Below are 23,232 nucleotides of genomic sequence, written 5' to 3'. Positions count from 1 at the left end.
CCAACCTGTCGCTGCAATATTGATCAATTCAGCACAAAAATAAATAGTGGTCAAAGAGCCATATCTTATACCCAAAAGAGCCATATATGGCTCGCGAGCCATAGGTTTCCGACCACTGGGCTAGACCCATTCAGGGTACGGAGTACCACATCATGGCGTACGAGATGCATTGTGGAATTAGGCCTACATGCTGGGGAATATTTTCTTGACCAATTTACTCAACTAGAAAATGGTCTTCGAGCTACGCGCGAGTTAACGTGTATGGGCTTTCTAATTTTAATATAGGTACAAACAGAAATTGTGTTGAAAATGAACAGGGGCTACGAGATATCTTATTGGAAGCACGAGGGGTACGATCTCTAAGGTTGATAAACAATGCTCTGACTATGGCTCAATAATAATTATATTCAAGTTGTTTTCGATATGTTCTGATAATAATCGAATGCGAAATCTGACGCTGATTTAATTTGACTTTGGTAATGAAATAGTAAGAAAAGCCTACTTATCACGACTATATCATAACCCGGATAAGGCTACACCGCTCAAATGCTCTGATATCAGATCAATCTTCAGTAGATTTTGAAATATTCTACATAGTGGCACGTCAAAGGTCCACTAGCTGCAATATTATAACCCGACAGTTTGACGATGTCATGGTCAGTGCTCCCTCTAATTTTTGATGCATCGGCCCAGACTTACCAAGTCACTGCGCTGACCCTTGGACAACAGTGCATGACGAAAAAAAAGGTCATCACTTCAGATTTTTTGTGCGCAACTTAGATTTTCTGTGCGCAGAGACCTTGTCCGCACTGCGCATTTGCGCACGTGCGCAGCTCAGAGGCAACATTGGTCATGATGCATCCTCTCGCATGATGTCTATAACTCATTATTCGAACAAATAATGCCCGGCATAAAATCAATTTTATTCAAATATTTGAAAATATGATTTTTTCCCGTGTCAAGCGCGAATAGTACAATAGTTAATTACATATTCATGATGATTCTGGAATGCCTGTCTTCAAGCTTCCGTCAGAAAAGGCCTACTTAGAAAGTCTGCGTTGAATATCCCTATTATTGGTGGTGCGGCCCGCGGCGTCATCAAAACTAAGAAATTGGCCCGCGAGCACATTTGAGTTTGAGACCTCTGCCTTAGGAGCTACGTATAGTTTTGGCTTATATGCTTATCACAATTCAACACGGTTTTAGTGGATCAAATACGACTAACAACAAAGTACTATGGTTTATCACTTCACGGGGTGACAAGAGTGAATTACTAATGCGGTCCCCTATAATATTTTCATCGGATCATTCGGCAATATTCGAGTTGTAAACGAATACGAAAATGGTAGTGTTCTCCTTCTCCGATCTTATAACCGAATGAGTTATGGGCGTTCCATTATCTTTCACAGAGTGTATGCTGTCACGGCAACTCCACTGGATGATGGAAGTATTTCCTACAGGAGCAGTGACCCTGTACGAATTGGAAGAGTCGATCAGTACAATTCTTCCGCAAGTATATATATATATTTTAAAATCTTACATAATTAGGCTCTACGTAAGGTTATCATATATCCTCCATAAGGAGGATTTGCCCTCTGTGTTCCAGGAAATCGAAAATAAAATGTTTTTCGAAGACGCCTAAATGTCCTCTGTTTGAAAATTCTTCCTCCTTTACAATTTTCACAGCTAGGCTAATGGCTAGGGTCAACTGGAAATCAGCATAATGGCGCGACATGCGTAAAGCTGTCATTCGGGAGTCGAGTGAAAGCGTTGACGTATTTGTTTGATTTGTTTTTGTCAACAACATAGAAATATCGTTAAAAGTTGGGTAATACGGGAGTACAGGAAATGTCTTTTCTTAGTCAAGACTACGCGATTTTCAATCAATATTTCAAAATCAACTGTTTTAAATTTCGGCAAGCTAACCTTTATGATCAGATAAAAACGTTCTTCTTTCCCGATTCCAAAATATGGTAACCCCATCCAACGTGATATCTCAACACGAATTTATCATTATTTCCATTACATCATGGAAATATCGTCATAAGCATCCATAAATTCTTTACCTATTGATCAAATTCAGCCTGAGTCACTAAGATGCCGTGCTTGCGATATATCTATTAGGGATGGTGTGAACGAGAGGTTCAAGTTCGCGTTCTGTGCGTGAACCTTGGTAGGCTCAGCACTGTGAACCTTTTTCGTGTATGGCAAATTTTCACGACATTGTAACATTTTTTTTTCAAATTATTTGCATTTCAACTTCGGATCATTCTCTGCATGGCGCTGGCAGCTTAAAAAATCAACACGAAACAAACATGTTCCTTGCCAATCTCAAAATTTTACTTGCTTTGTTACAAAAGTTTGCTCGAAACACTCAGCTTTCCGTTTGTGCATATTTACTGACTCTCTGCTTTGAGCTTGACCCGGAATCACACAACATCAAGAACGAAAAATACTACATGTGAGAAGTCAGCGAACGGTGCTTATTCAAACAATCAGTGAAATTGATATAAAAGAAACATTGTTGTCTAATGTAAAAAATCTTGCAAGCGTACGACGTCCATCTTGATTTGATATGTTTAGTATCACAAAAACCAAATCCGTGCGATTGGGGTGTTGGCTACTGTATTACTTGGTTATGGGGTAATATAGGTAGCAAATATAGAAACCCTTTTTAAAACTCTGCTCGATATCAATGTAGTAATAGTCAGACGCAAAATACATTGTCCCGTCTGGCATTGACCGTTGAGTCGTAAGCTTATATTCCCTTGTAAGTCGTCGTCAAAACTGTTGGCAAAGCGGCGTAAGATATTGATTTTATTATAGCATTTGTTTGCTCCGTTTAATAAATCAGGCGACGTTCAAAAATTCAGCATGCAATTCAGCAATATGGCTATCGCTATCTCTAGGTATCGTGTACATTAACATATCACTTCACTGAAATGTAGGGAAAATTAGCAATATGACGCCACGTGACGTCATAAGGTTCACGTTCGTGTTCTGACAGAACAATTCAAAATGGTTCGCGTTAACACGAACCTGAACCTTTTAGAGGTTCGCACCATCCCTAATATCTTTAATAGGATATTGCGGGTTCCTCGTCTAGGGCCATCGTTCATTCATTTTACTGCATGTCTGGGCCTCGTTGGATGTACATCGCGGTTTAGATGGTAAATTGGGAATGAGGCGTTTGCTATTGTGTTTATAGTCATACCGGCAACCCACATCAAATTCGAAAATTTTATCAATATGGGAATACTCGAATCACGACACGTGTCAATATAAATCTGGGTATATAGAGTATCTGTCACACACTATTATCATTTTCCATAATATTCTAATCTGAATTTATCGACATAAGGTGAATATAACACGATCAAGTAAGAGTCGGCTATATCTGCATCAAATTTCTCATACGGACCAGAAATATGTATGATTTCTATATATCCCTGGTACGGCCATATAGTTTTATATATTGAGCTAGTCGTACACAGTGCACCAATATTGAAGTTTTACGAATGCTCTCAATATATAGACGCATGGATTGTCGGACTGGCGATAGGACTACTAATTGCGGTGGTGTTGTTGGCGGGATTACTCATCATGAGGTATACGTGTTACATCTATACGTATGCATATGGCGAAAAAACACTATTCATTGAATGTCTAGGAGAAGACGAGTTCTGCCTATCAAATTACTCGACGAACCTATCGAACTCCAAGCCAATCATACAGGTATAGTATAACTGAATATTTATTATACATTTTATTCACATGAGCCATATAGCTTTAATCATGTAATTCAGTTGACTGTCAGGCTGCTATTGACCAGCAAAGCTTCTTGTGGCGTTTATGTCATCCAGTGATACATTGTAATAACTCTAACTCTCTGCTATATATGTAGGGTGGATTGGAGCATGTGCTTAATTGAATAAATACTTTTCGGCTCAATTTCCCACCAAGCATTTGTATACCTTGAACAACACGCTCACGAAGACGACACAAATACTTGGTTCAAACTTGCAATATGCTTGTAAATATATCTATAGGTGAAGAGGATTTATGCGATCCAGTATCAAAACATGAATGAAGACAGCGACTGTCTACGATCCGATACCGACATCCCAATTAGCAAACTTCAAACCACTTACAAAGCATTGGTGGCTAACGGAAAGGCACAGTTTACGAAGCAATACCAAGTATTTAGCAATGTCGCATGAGTATGACATTGAAATGTCCGACAAACATATTTCACTCTTCAGAAACTAGCCGCTGCTTCAGAAGGAATTGTCTTCCCATGGGATATTGCCTCCGATGCTAGCGTTCAGAAGAAAAACAGATACAAAAATATTCTTCCTTGTATAAATATGCAATTGATAAGTCCTCACGAAGATACTTGATGCATTATCCTCCACCCTGTTCTTTTCACAGATGACAAAAACATCGTGCGGTTAGTGGGAGACAAAACGGAAAGTTACATTAACGCCTCGTTCATAGAGGTAAGTCTATGTGAAAGTCAGACATATTTCATGAATTCTGCGCTTATGACACAGCTATTATAAAAGGGATTTAGCCAAGGAAATAAATTCATTGCAACGCAAGGCCCGTTGCCAGCGACGGTGAATGACTTTTGGCGATTAGTCACGGAACAGCAGTGTCACACGGTCGTGATGTTAACAAAATGCATAGAAAAGGGGAAAGTATGTCCTTTTCTCGAATTCCTTACAAGTCAAACACGCTGACGGTATCCGGCTCAATCACAGAAAAAATGCGCAAAGTATTGGCCAGACCATGGGAAAAAGGAAACGTATGGCCAAACATCTGTGTACAACGAATCGGAAACGAAGAAGTGTGGATACATTGTTCGATCACTACAAGTAACTCGCGATCAAAAGGCAAGCATCTTCCATGCAAGCACATCATATTGGCCGGTTTATATAAGTAGGACAGGGTACAATGGAATAGCCTACATGGATGGTTCAATTCCGGGTTAAGTAAGCCTATATTTAGCTTAGATTCGAGTATTGGCATCGTATCTATTATGGCCTCATAGCTGTAAAAAAGAAATAGAAACTACTTGCGGGCACGAGAAAAATATTTAGTTCACTTCAGTTTAAAAAGCATCAGTGGTTAACGATGTAATGAAAACATAGGAATGAGTCGAAGCGACTTGGAATAGTTTTTTAATCAATCACCAACCCTGGCCTAACAGATATTAGTAAAATAACAGGTATAGAAAGAGGGATACACACAAAATGAAAATAAATAGAAGTTGAGATAAAATGACACGTCATCAAAGTGATTTGATATTTTTTGACCGTGACTATGTTATGGCGTTTTGTGACAATGTTGAGTGTCACTGTAACGAAACTGCCATACCCATTAACATCCGTAAACTTGCGATGACTTTTGGATTACGAATTTCTGTGAAACATCGTCGCACAACACTGGACTCGAATCCTTGCAATTAATACCTGACTCAGTTTACTTTACTCAAATCGTGGTGCCCATCCCCGTGCATAAGCATATATTGATTAAAATGTCAAAACTAATTATTAGGGATGTTATGAAAGTGTGGTTCAAGTTCACGCTCTGCGTTTGAAAGTTTGAAATTTGAAGGTTTGCGTTCACAAATTAACCCTGTGGTAGGTTCTGCACGGTGAACCTTTTCCATACATTACAAATTTCCACGTCATTATAACGTCTTTGGTTGAAATTTCCTGCATTTTAACTTCGGACCACTATTCGCGTGGCGCTGGCAGCATGAAAAGAAATTTAGCATTAAACGGATATGCACCTTGCAAATTTCAAAAATTAATTGCTAGAAAGGTTTGCCCTGGATATGCAGCTTTCCGTTTGTGAATCTTTCGTGACTCTCTGCTGTGAGCTTTGCCCGCAATCACGCAACAGCAAGAACGGAACATGCTACATGTAGGAAATCACCGAATTGTGCTTAGTCAACCAATCAAATGCATCGATGTCTAATGTAAAATATCTATGAGGCGTACGGGATCTATCTTGATTTGATATCCTTATTGTATCATAAAACTGAATTCGTCCGATTGGGGTGTGGAATACTGTATAATAATAATACTGATACTGCATACTGTATCCGGCAGATATTGATTTTGTGGAATTAAAATCGCATTTTATTGCTCCAGTTGATACATTAAGTGACGTTTAAAAAGTTAGAATGTATTTCCAGAATGAATGATCTGGGACGTGGCTATAGTTTCTCCACCTCAGAAAAATGCAGTGTTGGAATTAGCAATATGACGCCACGTGACGTCGTAGGTTCACGTTCGTGTTCACACAGAACCTTTCAAAAAGGTTGGCGTTCACAAGAGCCAGAACCTTTCAGGGTTTCGCACCATGCCCATAGTTATATCCGTCTGAATGCATTATTTTAAGCCATCCAAATGATCAGCGTTAACCTACTGTCGATCTACCACAGACAATTGAAGTTAAGCATTATCAATTTGTAAACTGGCCTGACCACGGCGTCCCTATCGCGACTACAGAATTCTTCGATATGCAGCGTGCGGTCTCGCACAGATTAGGACAGCTGGGATCTACTGTACCCACGGTTATCCATTGCAGGTAACGCCAGCTAAATGTATCTCGAAACATATTTCCTCTCACCTGACTTCAATCAATTTAGTGCGGGAGCCGGCAGAACCGGTGCGTTCATTGCATTTAATTACTTGACGGAAGAAAGAACGAAACTTGATCGGGTAGACGTGTACGCTTGCGTTTACAACTTGCGAAGACAAAGAGTGCAGATGGTTCAAAACATGGTAATGCTCGTTTTCTAGATACGCACGTGATCACACCAAATTTCTCCGCGACAGCTTTAAAACTTACCATTCATCACTTTGTGGTTTCAGTATCAATTCGTTCATAATATTCACCAGCAGCCATCTGTAGTATAGCTATACGATATTGCGATATATGCTGTTATACGCGCATTCGTTTTTACCCGAGAACGGTTGAATAACATAGACTGGGGAAATGAAACCCTATGTGGAATGTCTGGATAAGCAATGTATTCATCATATATTCTCTGCTGTCATCCAGGATCAATATATATTCATTCACAAACTGTTGTTGGAGGATTATTTGTTCGGAAATACAGATATCGACATCGATCTACTTCCGAACATAACCAGGTAATATGACAACAATGTTCGACATCCGTGCTTCGAAATTGAAACGTCTGCACTCCTGCTTGCAGAGGCGAAGGCTTCAATCAGCGGGTTACAAAGGAGTTTTTCGATCTTTCGCTGGTGGAGCCATTGCGATGTGAAGTTTGGGACACGTCCGGTCGCGTAGAAGACACAGGAGAAGGTTGCAGGCCATGTAAGGAATTAAAATAATATTTCCACATCCATGAAGTCGTACTTATATAATAAATTCTGTTTACACAATTACACATGAATTATACAATAAAAGATATCAGAAGGGCATATAATGTTATCGTTGCATGTATAAGAATTTGAAGGTTGAAATTATTGAACTTCGTTTATAGACAATGCAACGTGATATTCATAAATGATCCGGGGATGAGATGCTTGGGCAATTGATTGAATCAATATTTTACATGCAATATCGATCGCGCGACGTTCATTTTAATACTACTACGAGTCATGAAAGTTATCCTTTATCAGACTCTTCCCAAATTGCCATTTTGTCGTCACGTTGTTAAGTGAAATGGTATCCCCTTCTTGTACTATTGCACATACCCTATCAGATACACGCATATGCCGACGATTTTTAGGTGATTCATCAAACACAGCATATTCCCGAACTACTTAGTGTTCCTTGCTGTTCACCATCGATAACTGTTGTTATATCAACTCCGTAGATATGCACAGCCGAATCACAGCCCATCAACTTCCAGAGGAAAATGATGTACCTTATTTCAGTGCTTCCAGTATTCCTGTGAGTATCATGCTTGCCTCTATACACATTCGTTGATTAAGTGTCCCCGAATCATTGTGCAGACCAGCGACGGCACCGTGCGAATGATCGCGGCACAAGGTCCTGGAGAACATTCCATCGCTGTATTTTGGAGGGTCGTGTTTGACAACGATATTCCCATCGTACTCATGCTGACGGATTGTATTGAAGATCAAAAAGTAAGCGCAATGCTCTCCATGGGGAAAATAAGAGTAAAACCTTTGATATCACGTAATTCCGAGATTACTTCAAAGGTACAGTGCGCCCACTATTGGCCGAATGAGGTGGGGAGCGAAATGAATTTGGATTGCTTCAATGTCGAAATGACGAAAGTGCAAAGTGTGAACGCAACCACAATTTCTCGGGTGTTCAGGCTGACGAAAGGGAGAATTAAAAAGGTTGACACCGCAATGTGTCCATGTAACGATGGATATCGTTGAGATTTTATAACAGCTCGTTCATATACTTTTGGTCAAACGACGATCACTCGGAAATTTGATGTACAGTATTTCAATGTCTTCGGGGCCGGTTCAAGTAGGTAGTGCCTTCAATTGGAATTATATATTCCAAACGAGTCAGGACATTTCATTCACTTGCATAGTCACGGTCATTCGCGATACCAGCACTCCTTACTGTGTTGTAAATGTAGGAAACCTCCGGATGTCAAGGCTTTGTAAGCACCATAAGATCTCATACTGGCAACGCGACAGTGATTTTTGCATCCTGTGATCACCTGCTGGAGTACCATTTGCCTTGCAACTGAAACCTTAAAAATGAGTTTTAATGCATGCGGTAGAGCAACCTTGTAAATATGTTCATTTCAGAATGTAACACAGTATCAATTCAAGGACTGGTCGTCAATGAGAATCCCGTCAGATCCTTCTTTCGTTCTCGACCTGATTGCACTGATGAAATCGAAACTACGCGATACCAATAACCGGTCGATGTTGGTTCATTGCAGGTGGAATAGGCTATATACAGTCCGTTGAGTAGATATATATTATATGTTATAGAGTAGACTAACTTCAAGATGTAGGGCGTGTACTTTTATTTTTGCTTGGAGCGGGATGTCGTAACCTCAATATTTGGCGACTTATTCAAACACTTGATTGACCATAGCAGCCAACTTTGCCACTCACTTGATAGACGGTTCAATATGAACGTAATTGATTAACCCAATATATAACAATCCTAAAGCCAAATATTGTGTACCGCTACATTACTCGGGTACCATGAAACAACGATCAATAATGATACCAATGTGATATTCACGATACTTACCGAAAGATCACGTTAAGCTCATGGATAAGCCATGATATCGATATTGTTCCCCAAGAGTTAATGTGTCCAAATTCATGATATGCGGAAAACTTCTATGTGTATAGCGTAGTGATAAACTTTATTGTCATTGATCAGTGGCGGGGCTGGACGCACGGGAACGTTCTGCGCTATTTGGAATCTACTCGATAGCCTGAGCCAGGGGCAAGCGATTGATGTCTTCAGAGTTGTGAAGGATTTGAGGGACTTTCGTCGTGGGATGGTTCGGACTGAAGTAAGCATTTAGGGCCAAATGCTTTTTCTGCTTCCTTGTTTGCGTTCCAGGATTTTGCTTCCTCCTATATTGTCACTCACGTGTAGATATTATGTCAATGAAAGTGATCCCGATATGATCCTTATTTGGTTCGACTGATTGTGATTATGAATGTTCGTTGTCGACCATTAGCATTTACCTGAGATTCGATGACTATCACATACTTTGCTATGATATAAGGCTCAATACCGATTCTGCTACGACGCAATATCAGACTACATGTCGACTTCCAGTGTTTACTCCAACTTTGATATCGGCAACGGAACTCAGGAAAGCGTCTACGCAAATGTTTAGATTTACCGTGTAACCATTTGTAAATTAATTTTCTTCCGTACAGGGTTGCACTTTTATATCACAGCCCTTTTTTATTTACGTTGAAACTATAAATGTATATATGCAAAGACTATAACTTCTTCTCGTCATTTAAACGCTTATCTTGTTGATTGCAAATTCAGTAGACCTTTTTATCAAATCTCATTTGCGCCAATCATGAATTTAAAATGAGGCGCAACCCTTGCATTTAGACTATGATCCATCTTTATATATCTGTGTGCAATCCCAAAACATTTACGTTTATGTATTCGTTAAATTCAATATGAATCTCAGGAGAGTGATCAATTCGCTCTGTCAGTAGGCACAGTTGATTATTTACAGTATAGTTTACAGCTGTCCAAGAGCTGTTGGACATGTGATTTGAATATAGAATTCCGCCGAACAATGGTAGTTGCGATAGCGTGTCGAATGTACAGGTGAACGAAGAAACAAAGTCGAAAATCTGCGATACGAGTAGTCAGGGATTGTTTCGCAGCAAGCGATGGCGAAGTCAATTTATACCGAGGGCATTCGGATGGCATCTAACATGATATGCGAGGAGTTTAGTGGGTTGTATACAGATCAGGAAAAACGTTTTTCTATTCACCTCCGTATTTCGAATGAAGGTATATCGGTCGCATTCCAGCTTACAGTCGTAAACGACCATCTGGAAGCCAATAATCGATTACAATGGTTACTGGATGACCTCTCACCGCGCTAGCCCTCGTGATTTTGTACCATCACTTCTTTCCTGTTAAACCTTGCACAGCTTTCAGATTTTAAAAATAATTATAATTCACTCTAAAACGGCATCAAAACCAAAAGTGCTCTCCAAACTTCACAGTCACATCACTTTCAAAGGTAAAAGATCTTCTATTTCGTCTCATTGCCTAAACATTATTGAATATAAAACATGACCCGTACAGAGATGATTCGTGACTGAAAATTATAACTTCGACTTGAACGCGACTTTTCGTAGAATTTCTTGGAATCGGACTGATTCGGTGAAAAAATTAAAATGAACCGAATTTACTAAGGCCAAACGACAAAATCAGAGAAGGACTTGTGACTCGGAACGCCGTGACTTTGATACAACCATGGACGCAACAAAATATTCGCATGCGGAACAGTAATTATTAGAAGATCGTAGCTTGGTATTCCGCTATTTGAGCAAGTCGTTATGACAGCCATTACCATTCTGTGGTCTCCTTGATGTATTGCATTGTTAGTTAGCCCTTTAGTTTCTCTGTCTTTGTTATTAAGGCCATGGACGTAACAGCCCTTCGTCATCCCTCTCCCAATACGTTGGTCTTGGGCATCCCATATGATGATAAACCTAACTCATTGGGGAATTCGGCCAAGAGCCCCCTCAGGCTGTTCGCTTTTTACCGCTACTTATCTGCTAGATTGGTTGTCCGTTTAGTGCAGTGGTTCCCAACCTTTCTCGTCTCGTGCCCCCCTCGGCCGATATTTGAGCTAAAATTCCCCCCCTATGAAAAAGTTACCTGTGACTAAAAAAATGTGCTTTTTAACGCGCAACTATTTGTTGACTGAGCAATTAATGACCAGACATATCCAGATATGTCCAAACTATGGCGAATGCGGACCGCACTAAACTTTAATAAAGTACAGTCAAATTTGACCTGTTTTTGACTGCTGGTCGGGTAGGCGCTGACGAAAAATAAATCACCAAGTCCCCTTGCTATGGACTGGAGTTGAATCGATGAATTTGGTACGGTATGTTTTTTTTAGCTCACACTTCAGATCACATATTGGCTTAAAAAGTTGAACAATTTTACCTGCGGTCTTGTGCCGAATTCGGCTTGATGTTTTCCTGCTTACTGCTTAGTAGCAATTTGGTCGAAAGGCTGTCGCGGAACCAACGAAATAGTCTCGTGAGCCTCACTTAATCATGGGGTTTAATATCTACGGAAGGCATTCAAACATACACCTATAGTTTGAAATCCGCCAAAGAAACATACAATTGTAAAGAACTAATTTCTACTTAACAGTTCTATACCATAAAAATCTAAAAACCTCGTGACCCCAGTGCATCTTCCGATACAATGCCAAAGTCAGATTTCCCCTAAAAAATTATGCCACATTCCCCCCTCAAAATTTCTAAATTCCCCCCAAGGGGGTAATTCCCCCCGATTGGGAACCACTGGTTTAGTGAATCAGCTTTTCTCGCCAAAACGCGCGAAGCGCGAGGAATTTCTATAATCGGGAAATATGATCGGGAATTGCATATACATTGCTATCAATTTTTATCCTTTCTCCGCACACGTAATCTGATTTACCTGTAACCCTGAATGAGGTGTGCTTGAAAAGGTAGGGCCCCTCAATATGTATTAAACATCTCCGGGTGTATACCCGTTGGCAGGAACGAAACAACACTTCGTCTGCTCCCTCCCGCCCACCAAAAACCTTGAGTTTTTGGCTTCCATAGTGTGATAAACTCACCCCCCATCACGATGTTCGCTTTTGCCTCGAAATTATAGCTGCACCGTTTAGTGAGCCAACGTGAGGCGCTTAAATTTTCGATAATTCGTGATAAAATCTGTCAATAAGATCGCGAATTACCTATATATTGCTATAAATTTTTTATCCTCTCTGCTCACGTGATCAGATTACTGGTGGAGCTTAGTGAGATGTCTTTGAAGCTGTAGAGCCCTTAAATAATAATTAAACATCTTCGGGTGGGTGGACCCGTTGGCATGACTTCGTTACATGATGTTATTTCGTGACCTCCTGCTATATCAAAAAATACAGAATTGCCCAAACGTACTAAACTGAAGGATCACACGATTTCATATTGGTATTTCTTCATTGGCATTTATTTTTTTCCTGCGGGGTGGTATTTGTCTTGTGAGGTTCGGATTGCCAAGACAGGAACATTCGGGGCCAGTCATTTACGCGCCTATCTGGACAAATAAACCTATAAGCATTTTGCATATCCTATATAAAGAAGTTAGAGCATAGAGACAGTCCTTTACGGCCAAGGTTTTCTCGCTGTTGATCGTTCTGGCACACTTCTTGGAGCCGCATGTTACATTGCGTGAAACTTTACATGTATTGGTGAGTCGTAGCGCGGTAATGGCCAACGTCGATATGCTCATTTCCATAAATCTTGCGTATATTTTGTGGGGGTAAGAGTACCCAATACTCAAGATATTGGAATCGAGCGGAGCACAAACGTAACACAAATGGATTGTTCGGCGATTGCAAATTTCTAATACTGAACATTCATTATTATATGGCCATTATTTTTCGACCTTTCTCCTGATGAGCTATTTCGGGGTGAAGTTTTTGAGACAACACAAGTCGTGCAGACAACATACAAAAAGATAATATAGGCCCCGAATGTATGAAATTGCGAAAATATTTCAACTTATAATAAAATTGTATACATACCATCTAGTACTACGCAAAATTTCAAGGCTTGTACTCAATGTTTCTGTTAGTAATTATATGGAATGTGTGGGAATCGAGTTGCAGCGTAAAGTATGCCCCTATCGCAGACCTGGGCAGAGTGCGGCCCGTGGGCCAAACGTGGCCCGCGAAGCTATTTTGTGCGGCCCGCGAAATGTAGCTTGGAATTCAAAACATAAAACTGGCTTTTTCAATGACTAAAACCATAGACTGTATCAAATGAACAGGATATTCGTTTACTTTAAAGCCTGTTCATAAATATGCCACGATTACGCTGCTTACGTACCTCGCACGCGTAATCCAGATATGAATAAGGGCAATGGGACAACGCATGAGTAGCAATTGAAGTTACAAGAAATCGCTCTTATATAGTTTAGTTCAAACCTTCTCTGTTGCCATTGTCACATTACGCATTATAAGGTACGTGATTCTAATTGTTACGTGATACGTTTCCAAATCCCTAATTCGTAAAACAATTCAATCAGTGCTTACGATTACTATATGCCTCATCATATCTATCACCCATAAAGGATTAACGGGCATGTCAAAAAAGGAAATCGTAAACTGAAATTCAAAGAAGTTTTATAGGTTAAAACTTTAGAGCACTATAAATATTGGTATATTGGAGTCAGGGGCAAACCCGTCTTTCTTACTTTTTGCCGAGCATGCTGTCGCCTAGATTAAGAATTTTAATTAAAGTCGATCTTATGACAAAAACACGAAACACTCGGTCAAGGAAGGGTGAAGTTCAGAAAAACTGCAAGCTTGGCTCAACATAAAGGCTAGTTAAGCTGCAGACTGCTCGAAAGGAAGCGAGCACGAAAACAAGCCTTTTGCGATTGCATATACATTTCAGTGCAGTGGTTCTCGAATTGAGGGGCATGAAAGCATCAGAAGGGTGGCGCGAAGTCGAAGTTTACCCCCAGCATTTCATGTTTGCTCTGTGTATTCTTCCATGCAATCAAACTATCCGTTGGGATTGCTAGCAATATGGTTGCATTTTTTAATATTTTGTAATATATATCATGATGAGGGGAGCGCGAAATTTCCTACGCAAAGAGACGTGCCTAAAAAGCTCGAGAACCACTGTTTTAATGTCTCACTAGAAGAACGTGGATAGGGATTTAAAGAGTTAAAAATGTATCATATTCAACATTGCTTCCAATCATGACGGTACATTTATATATTTTATAAATATTTTCTCATTATCTAATATCAACACATTCACTGAGCAGCATTTACTAACAATGTAATTAGGAAATAAAATAAAATACTCTGGAGAATACAGCTAAAATTTTTCACTTGGCCCGCCAACATATTTTCTACTTCTCATTTGACCCGCGGATGAAAATAATTGCCCACCCCTGCCCTATGGCATAAAGCCCTTCGAAATGAGTCCACATACCTCGTAAAATTCCACTCCAAGCGCTGCGTAATGTATTTCGTACTTTAGGAGTCAAATCATCTTTCTTATGATAAATTAACATAGGAAGAATTATTCAGAATTTTTTTTAGAGTACCTTAGGCATCGATACGTTGAGTGAAATGGGCTTCCTTATCTTAAATTGAAACGGGCAGAATAAATCGAAACAATTTGCAGAGTCCCGTAGGCTTCAAGACATTGCTCAGGCTGATATCACAGCCGAATAACGAGGGCTTCGGGTTGGATGTTATAGGAAGCAAGACGAATCATTGTAAAAGTGTTGAAACTTAATTGCATCTGTAATTCCGTATTAAAGTTGACTACGCATAGGTACGTGGTACGCTCCCGCAAACAGATTTACGCGAAGTCGATATAGAACTGCGTTAGTTTTAAAGTTGTTCCATCATGAAATGTGTGACGAAATTTGGTATGGTGTATTTTTATAATGTCCTACAACTGCGTACCAAGTTTCAGGGTGGGGATTCAATTATTAGCATGGTACTTCCGTTATTAAAGCTTACTATTTATTGGTACGTGCTACGCTATCGAAAAACAGATTTATGCAAAAGTCTGTAGAGACCTGCATTAGTTTTAAAGGTGTTACATCATGAAATGTCTGATGAAATTTGGAATGGTGCACTGTTATTATGTCCTACAACTGCGTACCAACGATCAAGGTGAGAATTTAATGTTTAGCATGTTAATTCTGTTCATAAAATTGACTATGTATAGTTATATGCTATGTTCACGCAAAACAGATATGCGTAAAAGTTAGTATTCGACTGCGTTAGTTTTAAAGGTGCTCCATCATTAGATGTGTGATGAAATTTAGCATGGTGCATTGCCATAATGTCCCACAACTACGTATCAAGTTTCGAGTTGGGATTCAATGTTAAGCATGGTAATTCCGTCATTAAAGTTGACTATGTATAGGTACGTGCTTTACGCTCCCGCAAAACAGATGTACGCAAAGAGTCGATGTAGAGCCGCGTTAGTTTTAAAGTTGTTCCATTATGAAATGCGTGAGAAAATTTGGTATGCTGCATAATCACAATGTCCTACAGCTACGCACCAAGTTTCAAGGTGAGGAGTCACATATTAGCATGGTAATTCTGTTATTAAAGCTGATTCTGTATAGGTACACGCTACCGAAAACAGATTTAGGCAAAAGTTGCTATAGAACTGCGTTAGATTTAAAGTTGTACCATCATGAAATGTGTAATGAAATTTGGTATGCTGGATAATCAAAATGTCCTGTTTAGATACCTAAGCTACTTTAAAATTAATACTCGAGTATTTGTGGTAATTATATTGCCAGATAGTTATAGCCTGAGGGATTCGACGGTGACGTACTTGTATAATGCACATTTTGGAGGGATTAAGTATAATGCACGTTTTGGAGGGATAAAGTAAAACAATGATCTCAGATAAATCCATTAAATTAAGCTAGAAGTAGCTATTTACGAAGAAAATGTCATGAAGTTGAAGCGATCTGAAATCATAAACACTTTATTATTATTATTATTTTCTTTATTCACAGTAAAACTGGTAAATACACACATAATCCGGGGAGCAACCTGCCCCCAAAGGAAAATGGCGAGATTGGAGTAAATTTTTAAAATTTCAGTAATACATTCAAATTGTTATTCCTATGCAATACACGGAGAAGTCAGATTACAGAATTGCAGCAGATGAAGAATTGGCAAGGGTTACAGAGCAGAGGTAAAGATGATTGAAGATGAAGAATCGAAATTACAGAAATTATTATTATTAATATATTCTTTATTCACAGTAAAACTGGGAAATACACACATAATCCGGGGAGCAACCTGCCCCCAAAGGAAAATGGCGAGATTGGAGTAAATTTTTAAAATTTCAGTAATACATTCAAATTGTTATTCCTATGCAATACATGGAGAAGTCAGATTACAGCAGTGTTGGGATCAAGTCACTACCTTCGAGTCACGAGTCATCTCGAGTCATTGCAGATTTTGACTCGAGTCAAGTCAAGTCAATCAATTTTCGAAGGTGACTCGAGTCAAGTCAAGTCACTCGATTTTTGGAGGTGACTCGAGTCAAGTCGAGTCAAGTCAAGTCAAGTCACGAGTCAAGGCACAATTCAAGTCAAATAGAATTTTTGAAGTATGAGTGATGATGATTTAAAGTCGTAACATTTTCCGGCTGTGGAAAGACAGATTAATTAGCTGTATATCTTGAATCAAATAGAGAATATAAAGTTAAATATGCATGAAAAAAGGCGTTGTATTGCACAGGCACACGTAGAACTGCTAATACAAAACGTGAGTAATTGTAAAGTTACATGTTACAGTCTGTTATTATCTGCCCAAATAGAGGAGCGACTACAAAGCCTCGAAAAGTTTAAACAAATTGATATGGTACAATAATACACTACCCATCTACACATCCGCGAGAATATAAATGCATAAACTATATTCATTGGATTTAAATCATACAAGAGGGTTGTTAAAGGTGAGCACTGCGCAATGTAAGCACTGAGCCGTCTAAGAAACAGAGATACGTTGCTATTAATCTACTTACTACTACAGCTACGTAAGCTGTGATGATTTCGTTTACGATCAATTTATTTGTGATGTAACAATGGAGGACCAGTGAAACGTGCAGTAAGTGAATGACTGGTTTCTCTCACAAGTGTCACTGGCGTATCGCGAATATTCCGAATATACACATGATACAGTGATTTAGTCGACACCATTTACTTTTGATGACTTGAAATTGACTCGTAAATTTTGCTCCGAGTCACGAGTCAATCCCATTTCTGAAGCGCCGAGTCAAGTCAAGTCAAGTCATTTTCGCAAAGTGACTCGAGTCAAGTCAAGTCATACGAAAAAGTTGACTCGACTCTGACTCGAGTCAAGTCATGACTCGAGTCATCCCAACACTGGATTACAGAATTGCAGTAGATGAAGAATTGGCAAGGGTTACAGAGCAGAGGTAGAGATGATTGAAGTTGAAGAATCGAAATTACAGAAATCATGCTGTGATTCACAAATGTAATTTTAGTCCAGTGGTGCATTCAAGGCCTTCCGAAGAATGTGCACAGTGCCCAATAATGTGATCTTTTGGATCATGTCAAATCGAACGTTACCCGGAATTTGTTGGATATGTCTCATGAGTTTTTTGCTCACGACCCCTGTAGCGCCAATGACTATCGGTACAATGTTTATTTTTAGAGATAGAGAAGGATTGATTGGTTTGCTCAGAAATGACCCCGAACGCCGGACTTCTTCTCATATATTTGCGAGCTTAAAGTGATAATTGCCTCAGTACCGAAAAAGTGACAGTAATTTAATGCTTGCTCGCTCACGCATTGAAACAGAGAGTTTGGTTCTCTAGTGGAAGAGTTCGAAGGTGCATATACTGACTTGCACGCTCCATGAATGCAATGCACGCTCCATGAAGGGAGTTACTTACGCCGCTGGAAGATACTTATTCTCGCAAACAAACAAAAAAACAGCAACTGCAAACTTACGAACGCCGTCCATCAATGCTTCAGAATTCATAAAAATGTACTAAATACCCGTATACGATTGGTAGATAGGCTACAGAAGCCCAAATTTAATAGTAGCCCAAAAATACATTGTAATAATGTTCTGCGGCCCGCAGCGTCATTAACTGTTGAAATGCGGCCCGTTATACAACGGAAGTTGAGAACCCCTGTTATAGGATATCACTTCACTGACATATATAAGGTTAGACTTAGCAATATGACGTCACGCGACGTCGCGAGGTTCACGTTCTCGTTCACGTAACGCCTTTCAAAAAGGTTCACGTGCACGCGAACCTGAACCTTTCAGAGCTTCACAACATCCTAACACGGTATTTAATGGAGACAAGCGTGCCTTTATGAGCCTACTGTAACGTAGGCATGTCACGAATCGAAGCCACTTTTTTGGTCGGTACCGTCAATGGCACGTATTATGAGTGTTGGCTTCATGATACGTAACAAAATGAGTCAGTCACTGTGGATCGAATTGATGCGAATAAGGCGGATGTCAGTAGTCACGTAGCAACTAGAACCCGTACTATCGTAGAGTTATTAGTGTTATGTTGCCGCAAGAAGGAAAGTGATAATAATACAAGTGATAATTGTATGGATAGTTGGATACATGTTGTGATGAGCTAAAGCTATAGTAAATGATAATGTTGCCTAGCACAAGACGACATATTACTGACGCGATTTACGTTTTCGTCGCATCCGGTATATTTCTGAATCTCGGAGGAAGGACAGTCGAGGGACGTAAGTGCCAATATTGATTTGTGTATAGTTTCTCTTCTCAGAAGCTATATTACCTCATTCAATTCATACAGCGTTTCATGATCAAACTCTAGAAACATCTTATCCAAATTGCCTTGATCTATCTTATGATGCGTTTTGCTTACAGAACCCGCTCAGGTTATTCGATCTGGTCCATTTTTGTTGCAATTATTCGATTCCTCTAAAAGATTCGATGGTGCCAAACAATTTTGCGAATCTCGAAGTTCGTGGCTTGTTGAAGTGAAGACAGCAGACGTCTTGGAAGATTTGAAAGAACTGACGAGGTGAGCAATAAGAATAGGAGCAATAAAGCAGAGAAACGATCTGCTGTTTCAAAATTTCAAGCTATGGGGCGGCAGAAACTACAATCACCAGTTTATGGACCGACTCATTTTTTCATTCTCTTGCCGAACCGCGTCTTTTTTCACGCTGAAAACTCGTGATGGGTAATTTTCTATAATGACAGGAACATATTCAAATATAGCAGAATCATCAGAATTGTGAGCGAAAGATATTCTATAAATATGTTGACTGAGTCAAGCTGCACGTATGTGATGCTGCCATTCTCGTATTCTTTGTCATTCGGTTTTTACCGTGGAGCGGTTACAACAGTGCATCAAATATTGGCTTGGATCGACTTGCGACCGACACTGTAGTATAAAGTGTAGTGCAATGGATTTCGCTCATCAGTGCCTGGGATTTGAAGTTGTGTCCGTTGTTGCGACTGCAACCTGCGGGGCTGCGGATTGTGATACCGTAGATGAGCTACATACATTGACACAAATAGCCACTATTTTCGTTTCAGGTCTTACGGCAGGAGGACTTTCTGGGTTGGAGGGTCTTCGTCTACTTCGAAATGGCGTTGGACTGATAATACTCCGATTACGACGTGGGTAGATTTATAACCCTTGCCAATTCTTCATCTACTGCAATTCTGTAATCTGACTTAGACTCCGTGTATTGCATAGGAATAACAATTTGACTGCATTACTGAAATTTTAAAAAATTTACTCCAATCTCTCCATTTTCCTTTGGGTGCAGGTTGCTCCTCGGATTATGTGTGTATTGACCAGTTTCTTACAGTGAATAAAGAATATAATAATAACATAATAATTTATAGAGCGCCAAATATAACAATATATCATTACTACACTAGGGCGCTGTACATAAAAAAATTGACCGATATCTACAGCACACAGAGCGTTTATCAATGATATTGTACTGATGTGCTATACCACAAATGCATATGTTATCTCAGCAACACCACTATTACAAGCATTGGCGAGCTCTCTTGTATATGTGATAACCTGGCCAAAGACCCAATTATTGCACCATAAGCAACATCGAAGGTTCTGCATCCAAGATTTCGGAATCACCGGTGATAGGATAGGGCAGGGGTGGGCGAACTACAGCCCGCGGACCGCAAAACCGTTTTGTGCAGCACGTGAAAATCTCAATAAACGTAAAAATATTGATAAAATGCGCGCTAAAAATAAAATTACTGTTGGTACTTGATCAAACTTGATTTAAAATATTTCATCATTATTATAATAAGTTACATTCTTACCATAGTTTACCTTTTTATTTCATTGATTGCCCTCGAGGTCCATGCATTTTGAAAGGTTTGAATTGATACACATCACAGAAAGTGAAATGTAAATGACCTAATTTGAACCACGACTGGCAACACGAGCAAGTTTATTACGTTTAGTGCTGACTTGTAAAAACCGATTCACGAGTGCGTCGGATAGATTCGTTCTCAGTATGTGTAAAAGTAATTATATTTATATTATATATATATTATAGAAGCGAATTTAAAGGTAATATGGTTATGATGCCGAGCATTGTGTGTCTTGGAGTTGAGTCAAAGTACAATCAACAAATCTATGAACAGACCGCCGCGAACAGACTCAAAATTACATCCAGTTCTAAGAATCGGGACAACCGACTTTCATCACTAATTTTGACAATGACGACGACCAGCTTATAAACTCTCGTCAATGTATCTGACGAGTGTACGCTATCATCAACTTAACGTTTGGCTTGTATTAAATAAACAAATATATAGGTAGCCTATTATTTCCATATCGTTGGTCTCTATATAATCAAATTCAAATATTGAATTTCAGCCCCAGTAAAACCATTTTAAATGGTGCGGCCCACTAATGGATACAATATTAAATGCGGGCTGAAAGGTTTGCCCACCCCTGGAAAAGGATGATAGACAAAGATGCAATCAATCTCAACAAGCGAGCCTCTACATATAGTTGCGGCGGACCGCATTCCACCTTTCGATATTTTCCGCCAGCTATACATCTCTACTTCAAATGGTAAAATGGCAAAAGTGCATATCGTAGAATAACCGTTATGCCACCATCCAAACTAGAGAATTTAAGAACTGAACCCTTCCCGCACTTTGTTTAATTGTCGATCAATTGAACGGACACCTTTTTATTAGACCATAACACCAGGAAGCTTTCTATCGTTCCCTGGCACACCTAGTGCGGAGAATACAGTTTTGCATTCGCACATGCACATAGATATGATGACGTAATAAACAAAAAGGACGTCATGGTAATTGATATCGAGGAGACATTCGCCACTGTCGTGGTTACGCTATGGCAGTACTTTTTAACCTGTGTGACGGTTCGCACTTGTTCCAATGAAAAAAATTGCAGTGTGAATGACGAAGGTGGTGCGAAAGGGAGCCCGGATGTGTGCGAATAAAAATAATGAATAAATGTTCATTTTCTCTACGTGGAATAATTCAAATAAACCTAATCGGAATTTGATGTGCACTGAAACTGTTTGCTTGTCAAAGTTTATTAAAGTATGGACCTCAAAGGGTATAATTGTGGGTCGACAATGTGCCAGAGCTATCTGTAAATAGGTATGTAATATATTTGTTGAATTTATCGCAAAAAATCCTGCGATATTTTTTACATATCCAAGGTCATTGTGTTGGGTACTGTATATCTAATAAGCGAGACACGCAGAAAATACGGCATAATCATGAGAATTCACGAGATGATTTGTCCGACTGTTTTTTTCTGGAAAACATGGTCAAAGACCGTTTGGGTGAACTAGTGTAGGGGTGTGCAACGAGTGAGTTCAGGCCTATGAGAATCATTCATTTCAAGGCCAACCCCTTCTGCGTCAGGCAAATGAAGACGTAAAGTTTTAGCCAACAAATAAAATGTCGTCCCAAAACATAAGCGGTGACAAAACCTTGGCTAAAAAATGACCTATGCTGGATGGCCAAACCTTTCGATGTGGATATGCTCCCGAAGCCTTGCTCCGTTGTGGCATGGAATAGTCCCGTTCTTGCAATCTGAGTAGACAGTAGTTACAGTAGTACAACTCCGATAAGCAGAGGAGTTTAATTCACCAAAACTTGAAATCGCGTACGTCAGACATGTTTTGTAGAGCTGTGTTGGGCATAGAATTGTCCGTTAATGCGTCTGACATGATCTGTTAAGCTGTGTTGGCTACATGTCTGTAAAATAGTAGCATACTACAGTAATATTCAAACTGAATACCTTTACCTTGGTGAGTCTCGGGTCGCGAGACGCCATTAAAACTCAGATTTTTGTGGCAATCCAAAAAGGTGCTTTACCGTTATTAAACTGTTATAAATTCCCAAGTTATATTGAGCCAAAGAGCAGAACACACGGTATCCTGAGATTATTTGCTCTTCTCATTTACTTGCGAGATAGAAAATGGGAAATTTAAAAATAAAACAGAACACAATTTGGAGCAACGTATTATAAGGTAGCGAGCTCTAATGTGCCTACTCTCCATGATCGTTTTGGAACTTATTGTCCAAGACGTATAAGGCAAAAGCCTCAACACAAACATGTGAGTTTTTCACCCTCTCGACAGACTTGAGCCTCCGGATCCTTTGTGTCAGCTCTCAAAAACGAGTTCTGCCAGCAAGCATTTTTCACTCGCGAAAAATACGCTGTATTTTGGATAGGAGTGCAGAACAGATTTCAAGACATGGCCATGCAACCACTAGTAGATGATCTTTTACAAATCTCAACAATCCCAACAATCCCAACAACTTGTTTTGCCGAGAAGGGTTTTAGCGGAATAGTTGAAAGCAAAACGAGCGAAATAATTTGCCTTTTTAATGAGAAACCTGATAGCACAAGCTACAAAGTAATATAATTTGTTGCACATCTGAACAAAATGTTGTTAAGTATCTTAATCTTCTTT

General features: G+C 39.5%; 3 protein-coding genes across 3 annotated transcripts in view; 2 read left to right on the top strand and 1 right to left on the bottom strand.

Annotated features, from left to right (window-relative positions):
• LOC145441808 (uncharacterized) overlaps window positions 1-10,268 on the top strand; it is a 58,869-nt gene extending 48,601 nt beyond the window's left edge. The window contains exons 25-42 of the mRNA XM_080319747.1: window positions 1,410-1,513; window positions 3,536-3,608; window positions 3,671-3,740; window positions 4,050-4,199; window positions 4,263-4,359; window positions 4,432-4,499; window positions 4,566-4,700; window positions 4,764-4,895; window positions 6,455-6,600; window positions 6,662-6,797; window positions 7,078-7,169; window positions 7,235-7,359; window positions 7,865-7,941; window positions 8,004-8,138; window positions 8,214-8,357; window positions 8,784-8,920; window positions 9,376-9,511; window positions 9,731-10,268. Of these exons, the coding sequence (XP_080175873.1) occupies window positions 1,410-1,513; window positions 3,536-3,608; window positions 3,671-3,740; window positions 4,050-4,199; window positions 4,263-4,359; window positions 4,432-4,499; window positions 4,566-4,700; window positions 4,764-4,895; window positions 6,455-6,600; window positions 6,662-6,797; window positions 7,078-7,169; window positions 7,235-7,359; window positions 7,865-7,941; window positions 8,004-8,138; window positions 8,214-8,357; window positions 8,784-8,920; window positions 9,376-9,511; window positions 9,731-9,844 (2,071 nt within the window). The 3' untranslated portion in view covers window positions 9,845-10,268. The remainder of the gene's footprint in view (window positions 1-1,409; window positions 1,514-3,535; window positions 3,609-3,670; window positions 3,741-4,049; window positions 4,200-4,262; window positions 4,360-4,431; window positions 4,500-4,565; window positions 4,701-4,763; window positions 4,896-6,454; window positions 6,601-6,661; window positions 6,798-7,077; window positions 7,170-7,234; window positions 7,360-7,864; window positions 7,942-8,003; window positions 8,139-8,213; window positions 8,358-8,783; window positions 8,921-9,375; window positions 9,512-9,730) is intronic.
• The window catches only part of LOC145441433 (interleukin-1 receptor accessory protein-like 1), a 391,709-nt gene that overhangs the window by 91,395 nt on the left and 277,082 nt on the right, over window positions 1-23,232 (bottom strand). The gene's annotated exons all lie outside the window — the stretch shown is intronic.
• Window positions 18,729-23,232, top strand: part of LOC145441430 (uncharacterized) — a 70,030-nt gene continuing 65,526 nt past the window's right edge. The window contains exons 1-3 of the mRNA XM_080319286.1: window positions 18,729-18,996; window positions 19,142-19,298; window positions 19,820-19,903. Of these exons, the coding sequence (XP_080175412.1) occupies window positions 18,894-18,996; window positions 19,142-19,298; window positions 19,820-19,903 (344 nt within the window). The 5' untranslated portion in view covers window positions 18,729-18,893. The remainder of the gene's footprint in view (window positions 18,997-19,141; window positions 19,299-19,819; window positions 19,904-23,232) is intronic.

This window comes from Botryllus schlosseri, chromosome 6 (assembly GCF_051294905.1).
Source record: "Botryllus schlosseri isolate E-star chromosome 6, Bs_hap1, whole genome shotgun sequence".
Lineage (NCBI taxonomy): Eukaryota > Metazoa > Chordata > Ascidiacea > Stolidobranchia > Styelidae > Botryllus > Botryllus schlosseri.
The sequence above is the reverse complement of the archived record's forward strand: the minus strand, read 5'-3'. Positions and strand labels throughout refer to the sequence as shown.